The 12,782-nt window shown below is 43.0% G+C and overlaps 1 protein-coding gene across 1 annotated transcript; it reads left to right on the top strand.

Moving 5' to 3' along the window:
• Positions 1 to 220: 220 nt before the first annotated feature.
• On the top strand, positions 221 to 12,275 carry LOC306933657 (ubiquilin-1-like; the record flags this gene model as incomplete). Its single annotated transcript, XM_079515971.1, has 11 exons — positions 221 to 394; positions 739 to 881; positions 984 to 1,117; positions 3,259 to 3,521; positions 3,921 to 4,091; positions 5,189 to 5,348; positions 7,920 to 8,041; positions 9,342 to 9,425; positions 10,230 to 10,345; positions 10,800 to 10,971; positions 11,904 to 12,275. The coding sequence occupies 11 exons, from the start codon at positions 221 to 223 to the stop codon at positions 11,910 to 11,912; spliced, it is 1,548 nt and encodes a 515-aa protein (XP_079372097.1). The 3' UTR covers positions 11,913 to 12,275.
• Between the last annotated feature and the right edge of the window lie 507 nt (positions 12,276 to 12,782).

The raw sequence follows: 12,782 nt of genomic DNA, 5'->3' as shown, positions 1-12,782 counted from the left end.
CACATTTTAAGCTGCCTGTGAGTCTGACTCGTGAAAACCAACCGGCAAAACAGGAATTGACATCACATTGTGGTCTCGTTAAAGCTGAACCAGAGCCATAGGAAGAATAATGTCATTGGTCATCATAACGCGTCAGCCAGATCAGACTTAGCATTTATTCATTTCGTGTTTTGTCAAGTCATCGGAGAGACGCGCCTGTCGCCCGGAGTGTGCGCTCCACATGTTTCAACTTTCCAGTCGGACCAGTCCGTCAGCGCGGGGCACCGAGGAGATGGCTGCTGATGAAGATGAACCCAAAACATCATCGGAATGTTGTGAAGTCATCAATGTTACTGTGAAAACTCTCACAGAGCGAGAAGACTTCGTCATTAAAGGAGATTGCACCATCAGACAGGTTGTATCCATATCGTTATACCAGGCTATAGACATTCAGACTCGGACAACAATCCATATGCCTTTCCCACCCCCAAGCAATGCCAACATTATTTATTTTTAATTGCATTTTTATTGCATACTTGTTTCCTTTTACGTTGTCGGCTGCAAAATGTAGCCTATTTAGTGTGGTGAGTTAATAGGCCTGCCTAATTATTTGCACGCATTAGGCTTGTAGATACTGCTGTATCATCCACTGCCCCAAGAAACTGTTTTTTATGTAATTTCCAACCAATAACCCCACCCCCCCTCTTTTTCCCTGTCTGTCTGGGCGTGTTTGCTTATAACAAACTCATATATATGAAGTTGAAAGAAATTGTGTCAGAGCGGTTTGGGACCACTGAAGCGCAGTTTATGCTGATTCACTCTGGCCGGACCCTCACTGAATCGGAACTGCTGAGTCTGTATAAACGACAGGATGGCTCGGTCAGCTTTCACATGGTTCTCAGGTACACACACACACAGTAAACTGCTAGTATCACCATAAATATTCCACTGATGATAACCTCACAGTGCCGTGCTTAATGTCTATTTTCGACCTACTCTCTCAGGTCTGTCAATCTGTCTGTCCCGTCCACCCATGGCCCTGCTTCAGAATCGGTCCGATCAGCAGAGATAACGCCTGTTAATCCCATTCCCAGCCCCGATAACCTGACCTCACCACCCACCTCTCCTCTCTACCTGGGTAAGAGATGGAGGAGGACATTAATCCCTCTCTATACTTTCTTCCCCTCTCCATCTGCAACCGCCTCCGTTCACAGTAAATGTGTTAAAGGGACACTTCACCCCTTTTGCAAACAGATCTTATTTTAATGATGTTTGGGAGACAAGAAACACTTTCCTGGGGTTTCTATGTGGGTAATATGTGTTTCTTTCATGGGAGACAAATCTCGCACCGTAAGTGACATGTATACAAAGCAGTGAATGGAGCAAGATGGACCAGCTCATAACAAACATTATTTATGCACCATTGAGACCTGTCTCATTTACAATTTACAATTTAAGCATTTAGCAGACGCTCTTAATCCAGAGCGATTTACATTAGGCAGGAACAAAAGTATGGGAATACATCACATATATAAAATGCATTTATCAAGAAACATGCGTAAGCTAAGAACGTAACTAGAACATATCTATATATATATATATATATATATATAATCGGTTCAGGCACATGAAAGAAGACGTATCACAGTTTGCTTTCTAATCACTTGCTTTTCTATGCACAGTACATCATTTTATTTGGGGATTTAAGGTATCGTTTCTGTTCCAGGGTCTCGTGAGATTTGGCTGTCAGACAGGAAACGGTGGGCAGTCTCGCGATACTTGGCACGTTCAGAAACATACTTTTTGCTCTTTAGATACCTCACACAGTGTACACATCGAAAAGCAATACAGCAGACAATAATGTGTTATGTCTTCTGTTATTTGCCAGAAGTGATTACTTTACAAAAGATCTCAGTCATTCATAAATAATGTTTGTTCATGAGCTGGTCACTGAGCTCTCATTGACTCCAGCCAGTGCATTCTGCCGAACTTCCGGGTGCAGTTTGGCTCCAATGGTTGCGACGAATCTGCCGTCTGGAATTGCGTGAAAGCGAAAATGACGTCGGTGACCATACCTCCATTTATACATTGGACTGCATGCTGTCTCAGTAAGACAGTCCCTCTATCCACAAGGAGGAACAGTGCACCAAAGCATTATGGCAATTGTAGTCCAGGAAGGAAGTGAGCCCAGTGTCCATGATATCATGGACACTTTGAAATACTAAAATATCTAAAAACACATATTACCCACATAAAAACCCCAGGAAAGTGTTTGTCTCCCAAACATCATTAAAATTAGATCTGGTTGCAAAAGGGGTGGGGTGTCCCTTTAACACAAAATATGCCCATAGATTTATTCAGAATAGAGACGTAGAGTGCCCAGCGTTTTTGGTGTTAATTTAACTAAGATTTGTTTTAGGCTTTTTAACTCTGAAGAATTCCATACTAGAAGGCTTTCTTACCTTATTTGTAGTTGTTACGTCCCCACCAAAGAGGTCCAGGTGTTATTTTGTGCAAAAGTGCATTATTGGCTATTTCCCCTACCTTAAGCCCTCAATGAATTGCATTGAATTGAATGGGGTTATGGGGTGTTGTGCTAATTCACTTATTTCCATCGATCAAAAATCTTTTTTTTTATATATCCTCTCTTCATAATGCAAATAGTATCCCCAGCGGCACACTTTACTACTTATTTCGATGGAAATAAGCGAATTAGCACAAAAACCCAACCCCCATTGAGGGCTTATATTAGGGGAAATAGCCAATAATGCACTTTTGCACAAAATAACACCTGGACCTCTTTGTTGGGGACGTAACAACTACAAATAAAGGTAAGAAAGCCTTCTAGCATGGAATTCTCCTTTAAGAGTCTACAGATGGAATCAAATGGACCATTACAATTCAGTTACATTTAAATTAACAAAGGATTTTGCTCTGTAAAATCTTGGCCCACGTCCCTCCCATTCTCTATCCCCACTGCCTCCTCCGTGTCACTGCGTCATCCTGTTGAATCCAAGAACGCTCGCCACAAAATACGCTCGCCCTGGGTCAAATCCGGTGACCTCGAAACGGTCTCCACCAGGTATTCCTAAACGTAACCTCAGTAAAACAAATAAAAGAACTGCTGGGGGCGAGCGGGTCAGTGGAAAAATAAATAAATAAATGGGGGCGAGTGTGTTTTGGGGCGTGTTTTAGAGTCTTCTGGTTACCATGCTGTTTATATCTAAACATTGTGGCCTGCCAATTGTATCTGATTTCCATCTTTCCATCCTCCTACAGTAGAGGGCTTGGGACAAGGAGCGACTATCACAGTCTGTGGTGGCTTCCCAGCGCTCCAGGGGGAGATGGAGAGGCAGCTGCTGGCTGACCCAGAGATGATGTGTAGTCTCCTGGGCAGCCCCTTGGTGCAGAACACACTGTCCACTGCCAACCCACAGCTCACCAGGCAGCTCATACTAACCAATCCCCAGATGCTGCAACTCCTACAGACACAACCTGATGTAGCCGATGAGCTCAACAACAACCCGGATGTCATTACAGAGGTACGGGTATATGTTGGTTTGGCTTTAGCCCTGAAACATGACTGACAGTCATGCAGCAACTCCAGCCTGTTTTTCGTGGCTGCTACATGTACAGAGCAAATGTGTAAATAAACATTCAGATTGCAAATATAAAGTGCTCACCAAGGTGCCACGGATGTTAGAATTTTGCTGGGTCTGCTATTGGCTCCCGACTCCCGTGCATTCTGCGTTGTTTAATAAAAAGCATTTTTATCCGAGCGCTTCGGCTATTTTTCTCAAACTGGGTGCGTTCAGAAAACTCCCAGTTTCACACTGGGAGCACACTCGCCTATTAGTTTGTATCAGTGTGGTCAGTGTGCTTATGCTAGGAACTGACTGTGTCCTTCCATCCTTCTGTCCATAAATCATCCTGCTCCTCAGATTCTAGAGTTGGCCCAGAACCCTGACATGATACAGGAGTTATTGCTTAGCCAGGATATGGCACTGTGCAACCTGCAGACAGCACAAAGCAATCCGGAGTTGATCTCTGGTGACAATCACCTTCAGAAGACTGATACTAAAGCACAGGAACATGGCCTCAACCCATCTCAGGTACAAAAAAACATGGTATAATAGAATCCCTCTGGATTTTATCTTGTACAATAGGTGTTTTCCCATAGCTAATTATTAATTATGATTAATGTTATGAACAATTATGTGCATTTTCCACACCCAATAACATTGTTTTCCTGTACTGCTATACTGTTTTCATACTGCTAATAAAGTATTCAATCAATCAATCTGACATTCTTTACATACATGCAGAGATGCGCACAAATACATAAAGTATCTTGTTACTGTACATTGACTGTCAGCAAGGGGAAGGAGTAGGATGGAGACGCTATGTCCTCCCAGGGGTGCATGTGTTTGTTCCGACGTACTAACAGTCCTACAGTAAAACCCAACCCTAAACCTAACCTCACAGGAAGCCACAGGTTAGTTGTAAGTAACCTGCCACGCATGTCGGAAACCACGGGTTAGTTTTAACCTGCCACGGGTTAGTTGTAACCTGCCACGCATGTCAGGAACCACGGGTTAGTTTTAACCTGCCACAGGTTAGTTTTAACCTGCCACACATGTCGGGATCGACGGTGTTGTCGAACTAATGCCTGTCGGACTGTTAGTATGTCTAACTAACGTATGCACCCCCTCCCAGTGGTAGGTCCTCACTTGGTGGTGAGCTAGTAGGATAATACAGTTTCAAAACACAGAAATGTGTGGGGAGGATTAATTGGTTTAATGACTAAATTGGGAGAAAATAACAGTTTTAATATAATTGGCCATACTCTAATTTATTTTTTAAGAAAAATAAATTACATCCAGCTAAATATTAATTGCAAAATAAAGAATTTTAAGTATTTTTAATATATGTAATTAATTGAAATACTGCCCTTCTCTGCATACTTGTATACTATACTTGCACAAGAGACCATCTCTCAAATGCATGTACACTTTATCACACACACACACACACACACACACACACGCGCGCACACACACACACACACACACACACACACACTTAATTTCATGATGGATTTCATGAGCGCCATTACCAGTTAAGTCAAGGTGAACCTACCATATAGACATTGGTGTATTAGTGTACAGTATATTTAGCTTGTCCTTCATGCTCTCTTTCCTTGATTCAGATGGGAAGAAACCTACTTACGACGTCATCATCGGGGGCATCCCAGCCAATCAGGAAAAGAGAGCAGGCCCCCCCTCTCTCCAGCCATGGGACAGTTCCTCCTACAGACTTGACTGCCACACCCACTACTGGTACCACCATGCAGAATTCTGTCACTGGAGGTACGCACACTCACAAACACAATTGTACTGCGGCGGGTACAGACCTTTTCCATAGCAGGTCCCAGTCGAAGAATTTTAAAGCGTTTGCGGCCCACCCCATCTGACCATTTAACGAGCCGATCGGCTGCCGTGTTAAGCGGACAGATGGGTGGGCCACATGCATTTTCAGAGCATATTTTTATTTCATGAACAATCAATTGATTGTGTTCAGGTTTGGATCAATGGAACTAACATACTAGTATACTTTGAGTTCCTAATTTATTGATATCACAATGAAAACCATAAAATGCACGTTTTAAAGAAAAGATACCATGACATTTATTTTACATTACTTGGGTAAAATGTTAAAGATGGAGTGCCATAATTTTTGTATTTTTCCAGTTTTTAATGTGTCTATGAGGTGACAGTACTTCATTAGACACACTGGAGTAGTTTTTATATAGGCCCTCATTTATCAATTGAGTGTAAATTCTGCCCCAAATTCGAGTGTAGGATTCGTAGTACACCCTCGTCGGGTCGGCATTTACAAAGTGATCGCAGACAGCTGTTCCTTCCTAATTTCATTCCTAGCAGTGATAAATGTGACGGCTGAAATCAATCTGGCACGCCCTATGAAATCAAGCCTCGCCCTCGTTTTTGCGACATGAACAACTGCAATACGACCTGGAAACCATGGTTACAGGAAGAAAAAAAGTTTCACTCGCTTGGCTAAGTTGCCTTGCTGCCCCTGCTCCCCTCCCATACACACACACAGACGCACGCACGCACACGCAACTTGTTGTATCTTAAATAAATAAACCTGCATGAATGAAATAAAGCTGTAGGACTACCCTGTCTGTTTCTCCTCTCGCTTCGCTTCCCTTGCTGCCCGCCTCACCCCCCGCACGCACGCACGCACGCACGCACATATCGCAATTTGCAAGCAACTGTCACTGTGTTGTTAGTTGTAGGCCTATATTCAATTATTAAAGTCTTTATTCATTTAATATACAACAAGATATATTAGTGAACGAAAACCTGAACCTGTGAACCATGAATTATATAACAAATAGGCGCGCACACACGCTGCTGTTTTGCAAGGTGCATCTCCTGTCCTGTCTGTCTCTCTATCACTGTGGTCCGTCCGTGACACCGTGACCAATTGACCATGCAGTTTGCACGTTCAGTCTATTTAAAATGCCTCGCTGTCAACTGTCAATTATATGAATATTGCAGCCAAAACCGTAGCCTTATGTGGCACTGGACATGGACAGTGGTGGTGGTGGTAGGCTGCAGGCTGGCTTAGCCTATACTATCTCCGATGCGTTCCCACTTGCGCTGGCACGGCACATTTGGCATTCGAGCGACGCGTCAGGTTTATTAAACGAGGAGGAGATTGCACATACTGTAACTCCAGAAAGACATCGGCCTGCTGTAGATTAGGCTACAGTAGGCTACCCATGTTGGGACTCTCCGCGCTGCAGCACTGCACTATACTCTCCAACGTCCCGTCATGGAAATATTTCAGAACAGACAGCCCAAATCCTCGCATGTATGCGCTCATCATGCAAAACACTGTTTAAATGGCTTACGCATCTACAGTAACTTGCAACATTGTTTTTAAATGCGCGATTTTAATTGCTTGCTTGTAAAGTTGGAAATCTCCTACTAATTTCATATGACGCAAAGACACATCGTTGATGTATTCCTTTACCTTTTTTTTATTTTTTACATTTAGCCCATATACATACCTATACAGTTTTATATAAACATTTTAGGAGTGAATACATATGTTTTGATGCCTGTGACAGCCTCTCAGCTGGTCAAACAATGCTGCTCCGCTGTTCTACGACAGAAAAACAGGTGAGGACAAAGCGTACGACAGCTCCCGACCAGACGTGGTTTTTGTCTTGGCACAAGATCATTTTCAATCTTTGGCGCAAATCGTAAATGCCGAAAATTGCGGTAATTTCGGCGTACACCCATATTTTGGCGTACGCATGGTTGATAAATGAGGGCCTCAGTGCATGGTGGTGTATTAACTTTGTATTTAGGGTTTCTTCCTGGAGGCTGAACCCTTGACAGTCAAACGGGCCAATGAAATAAACAGTAATATAGTGACATCACATTATCAGCCCCTCCCCCTTTATCATACAACTACAGCTGTGGGTGCGGCTTCAGTTCAGGTGGATCACCACCCATCACCACCCACCCACCAGGCAAACCAGGCATACTTAATGAACTGGTTTAAAAACAACATTTTAACAAATACTGTACACTTTTTTGAGAAAATTATACCTCCTTATATAACAATAAGACTGATGATCCTGTTTTAGGGGGGGGGGGAATCACAGCACTCCATCTTTAATTTTATATAATCATTCAAATCTTTTTTCCACAGGTTGGGATTGGAATTGCTGTTGTACAATATTTAATACAATGCAGTGTTCCTCTTGCTTATTCACACTCGCTTTTACCTGTGTTTCTCTGTGAGGCACCCACTCGTCTCTTCACCTTACCTGTGTTTCTCGTCTCATCCATGCGTATGTGAATATCCCGGTATGGGGGATCCATGGCTGCCCTCTATACCAGGCATGCAGTCCCTGTTAGAGCAAATCACAGCCAGCCCCGGTCTGACAGAGAGCCTGCTCTCTGGGCCCTATGTGGTGAGCCTACTGGAGAGTCTCAGCCAGAACCCTGATGTAGCCGCACAGGTACACACACACACACACACACACACACACACACACACACACACACACACACACACACACACACACACACACACACACACACACACACACACACACACACACACACACACACACACACACACACACACACACACACACACACACACACACACACACACACACACACACACACACACACACACACACACACACACACACACACACACACACACACACACACACACACACACACACACACACACACACACACACACACACACACACACACACACACACACACACACACACACACACACACACACACACACACACACACACACACACACACACACACACACACACACACACACACACACACACACACACACACACACACACACACACACACACACACACACACACACACACACACACACACACACACACACACACACACACACACACACACACACACACACACACACACACACACACACACACACACACACACACACACACACACACACACACACACACACACACACACACACACACACACACACACACACACACACACACACACACACACACACACACACACACACACACACACACACACACACACACACACACACACACACACACACACACACACACACACACACACACACACACACACACACACACACACACACACACACACACACACACACACACATTCTCTGATTTCAATTTACACTCAGGACTTGCTGTGCAGACATATTTTTAGGAAAGATGTGCAGGTTGCCTCCTTCACACAGACACTATACCATACAGTACATGTACTATAACTATGTGATGTGTGCGCTTGTAGATCGGCTATTTTTGAAATTGGAAGCGAAAGTGGTTAAGTGTGTCTGTGGGTTTCATAAATATTGAACCAATGAAAGGTATTAACATGCTGACCTGGTCATTAAATAAAATGGTAAATGGTAAATGGTGCATTTATATAGCGCCTTTATCCAAGGCGCTTTACATAGATTGTGCATTACATTCACCCATTCACACACACATTCATACACTGATTGCGGCGGAAGCCATGCAAGGTACCAACCAGCACATCGGGAGCAATTTGGGTGTCAGTGTCTTGCCCAAGGACACTTCGACATGTAGCCAGGAGGAGCCTGGATTCGAACCGCCGACCCATGGATCATTGGACGACCTGCTCTACCTCTTGAGCCACAGTCGCCCCGTAACTATAATAATACCGTAACTACATTGGATCACACTCACAAGTGTCCACACCACGGCGACAATATGGTTCATGTTTCTGCTGTTCCAGATGTTGCTTAGCCATCCACTGTTCTCAGGGAATCCTCAGCTGCAGCAGCAGATGAGACAGCAGCTTCCTCAGTTCCTAAAACAGGTGAGTGTACCGTCGCCACTGTCTCATGACTGGACAGGATTTATTAGGAATTTTGACTGGCTTTGGACTTGTGTTAACATACAGTATGTTATGGTACAGCAATGCTCAATATCTAAATTAATGTTCTCCCACATACTGTACGTCCTGGTGCTGCGCTCCGATTACAGGAGAATCTGGGATATATTTGGTCAGTCCGTAGCCGTATAATCGGGGTGCATACTTAGTTTAGACTAGTCATTGGTTAGACATGGGTTAAGGTTAGGTTTAGGTGTGCTGCCCCATGGGAGGTTAGGTTTAGGGTGAGGGTTTGAGATAGGTTGTAGTTGTAGGACTAATGACTGGTCTAACCAATGACTAGTCTAAACCGAAAACTGTCTAAACTAAGTACTGCACCCGTATAATCGCGTATATGCACAGACAGGTGCTCAAGTGAAAAAAAGTACCTTGTGTGGTGCGTGGAACTGCCGGTTTCCTTAATAGTGTGAGATTTATAGATTTTGGGGCATAAATAATACATTGGAATTTTTTTAATCAAGAATTGATCAATGTCACCAATGGGCAATGTACAAAACAAAAATAAAATTAAACTTTTAAAAGTGCACATTGCTGTCCAGTTGGCAAAAGGGCAGGTGCTCTAGCACCACCTAGTGTCTATGTGTGCACGCCACAGCGTATTATTCCATTGGAAACCCTCAATCTGCAGCTGGGGGGTCCACACAATCGCATGCTCGATCTGCAGCCAGGATGTTCACTTCAAAGTGTTGATGTGTTTTTATTCAAAGTCTGTGTGATTGGTCAATGTAGATGCAGAGTCCAGAGCTTCTGTCAGCCATGTTAAACCCCAGGGCCATGCAGGCTCTGCTACAGATCCAACAGGGACTACAGACTCTGGCTGCAGAAGCACCTGCCCTCATACCTGGGTCAGTAAGCATAATAAGACGACCGGTGCAACAGTTAAACTAATCAATTTCATTGATTATATAACAAAAAAATTTAATACAATAATAGATTTTTGGGGAAATTTCATTTATTTTCCCTCTTTTTCACCTTACCATTTAAAAAAAATGCAAAATAAAAATAGTGGTTAATCAGACTAATTTTATTTATTTCAATATAAAAAAACATTACATATTATTATGTTTCACGTCTATTATTTTCGATAAAGACAAATAATTAAAATAAAATTATTAGATTAATTGCAAAAGTAATTGATCACTAATACAATAATTGGTAGTTTCCACCCTAGTAGATAACACACTTTCTTGGATTATACAGTATTTCCCTTGGTTGAATGTTGCATACAGTTTGTATTAAATATATTGTGCCACATTTCACGAATCCCAATGGGTTTAGAGTGACTTGTTGTTTTTGCAGGACTGGGTTGGGAAGCTTTGGGACAAATGTCACCCCTGCCGCTGAGCTGCCCCCTGAAATTGACCTGGATAACCAATCAGGAAATAGTTCTGCATCGGCGGCCACAGAGACAGAACAGCAGCAGCAGTTTGTACAGCAGATGTTACAGGCATTAGCTAACACCAAGCATCAGGTACCTAAACCAGCCATTCTCAATCTGTATTTATTTTATTTCATCTTTTTTTTTTTTTTTACATTTTAACTCCCCCCAAAATAAAAAAAGACATTGAAAAGACATGGCCCCAACACGCATTAGAAGGCCAGTATCAATCACCAATTTATAATTACAATTTAGGCAGAGCAGACATTCCTTAATCCAGTGTGACGTACTGTAATCAAGAACAACACAAGGTAATACATCAAATGCATAAATAGTCATCTAGGACCATAAGTAAACCTATCATCAGTTTAACAGTAGAATATCCGTACATTGAAACTATAAATACTATAGGATGCCAGAACAATTATGACCTGTCACCTGTGACCTGTCTACATAACATGCTATCTAAATAAAACATTTAGCCTTTACATAAGCCTGCAAGGTTGTCGAGGCTAGGGCAAGTGCTATGGGCTAAGGTGGAGTCTAAAGAGGTGAGTCTTCAGAGTCTGACTATGGCGGAAGATTGAGAGTTGTATTTGCAATGGGGAGTTCATTCCAAAGTTTGGGAGCCAGAATGGAGAAGAGTCTGGGACATGTGGAGCGTTGTCCCCGATGTTTTAGTGAAGGTTCTGCCAGCTTCTCTGCGTTAGCTGATCTGAGCGAGCAGGGGGGGTTGTAGTGCCATACCTTTGGTAATGGAGGGAGCGGAGAAGGGGGGATACATGTGAGATTGTTGGCTGGTTGAAGACCAATCGTGCTGCTGCGGCATTCTGGATCATTTGGAGAGTTATGGCGTCCATTGCCTAATGCGTACCAAGGGGGTCCTTGAAATAAATACAATATTTTTTTTCTTTTTAATGATAACTTTTTCTAATGTTTCAATATAGTGACCCTCCACCCAAACACATATGTTGACTAATTAGTAATATACCCTAGAATTAACTCGGCATCTCATCTCCTCCTAGGTCCAGTGATGAAAGAGAACCCCCTGAGAAGCTGAAAGCACGCAACCTGACGTACAAACATACATTCTGGCCCTCAACAGCGCTGGAGGAGACCTCACCGCTGCGATGGAACATGCATACGTATCCAAGTTCATATACATCAGGGGTTCCCAAACTGTGGTGCGTGCACCCCTTGTGGTGCGCGAGTGCCTTCTAGGGGGTGCGCGACATGAAAAGGCTAATGGTGGTGCTATTGTTTTATTTTAAATATATTAACATATGTATTATGTATATGCAAAATGTAGCCTATGCTGCATATATTATGCCATATTCAGGTTCATATATGTGGATAAATAGGAAATATTTGTCTCTATATAGCTTATGCAATTTATATTTCCATGTGGGGGGGGTGCGTCAGCTAGGTCTGGAGGTAACAGGGGGTGCACGGCCAAAAAGGTTTGGGAACCGCTGATATACATGTACACACACACGCACACACACACACACACTGCTGATCGATGCTGATAAATGACCATGTACTCAAATTGTTTAAATACACACTTAAACCATGCTGTCCATGCTCGTACGCTTACATTCCAAGCATAATATGGGCTTCACTATATTTGTGAGAAAATTCCGTTGCGCTTTGAGTCACTGATTATCCTCGGACACACATTTTCACACTTGGTCAACAACAATAAATTCCTTTATTTCTGAGCCTCTCTCACCCCCTAACCATATCCCTCTTTAAAGTGCTGCACGTATTCTCATGCTCGAGGAGAGTAGGTGGACAGCTGTGGTGGGAGGCATTATGTTTTCTGGCTGTCCTTAAAATGCAGTTTAAGGTGAGCTCAATGTTTTTATCCTTTAACATAAAAATGATTTATAGACTAAAGAGAT

The sequence above is a fragment of the Electrona antarctica genome, assembly GCF_951216825.1.
Source record: "Electrona antarctica genome assembly, chromosome: 12".
Lineage (NCBI taxonomy): Eukaryota > Metazoa > Chordata > Actinopteri > Myctophiformes > Myctophidae > Electrona > Electrona antarctica.
This window is presented reverse-complemented; position numbering and strand designations above follow the sequence as displayed.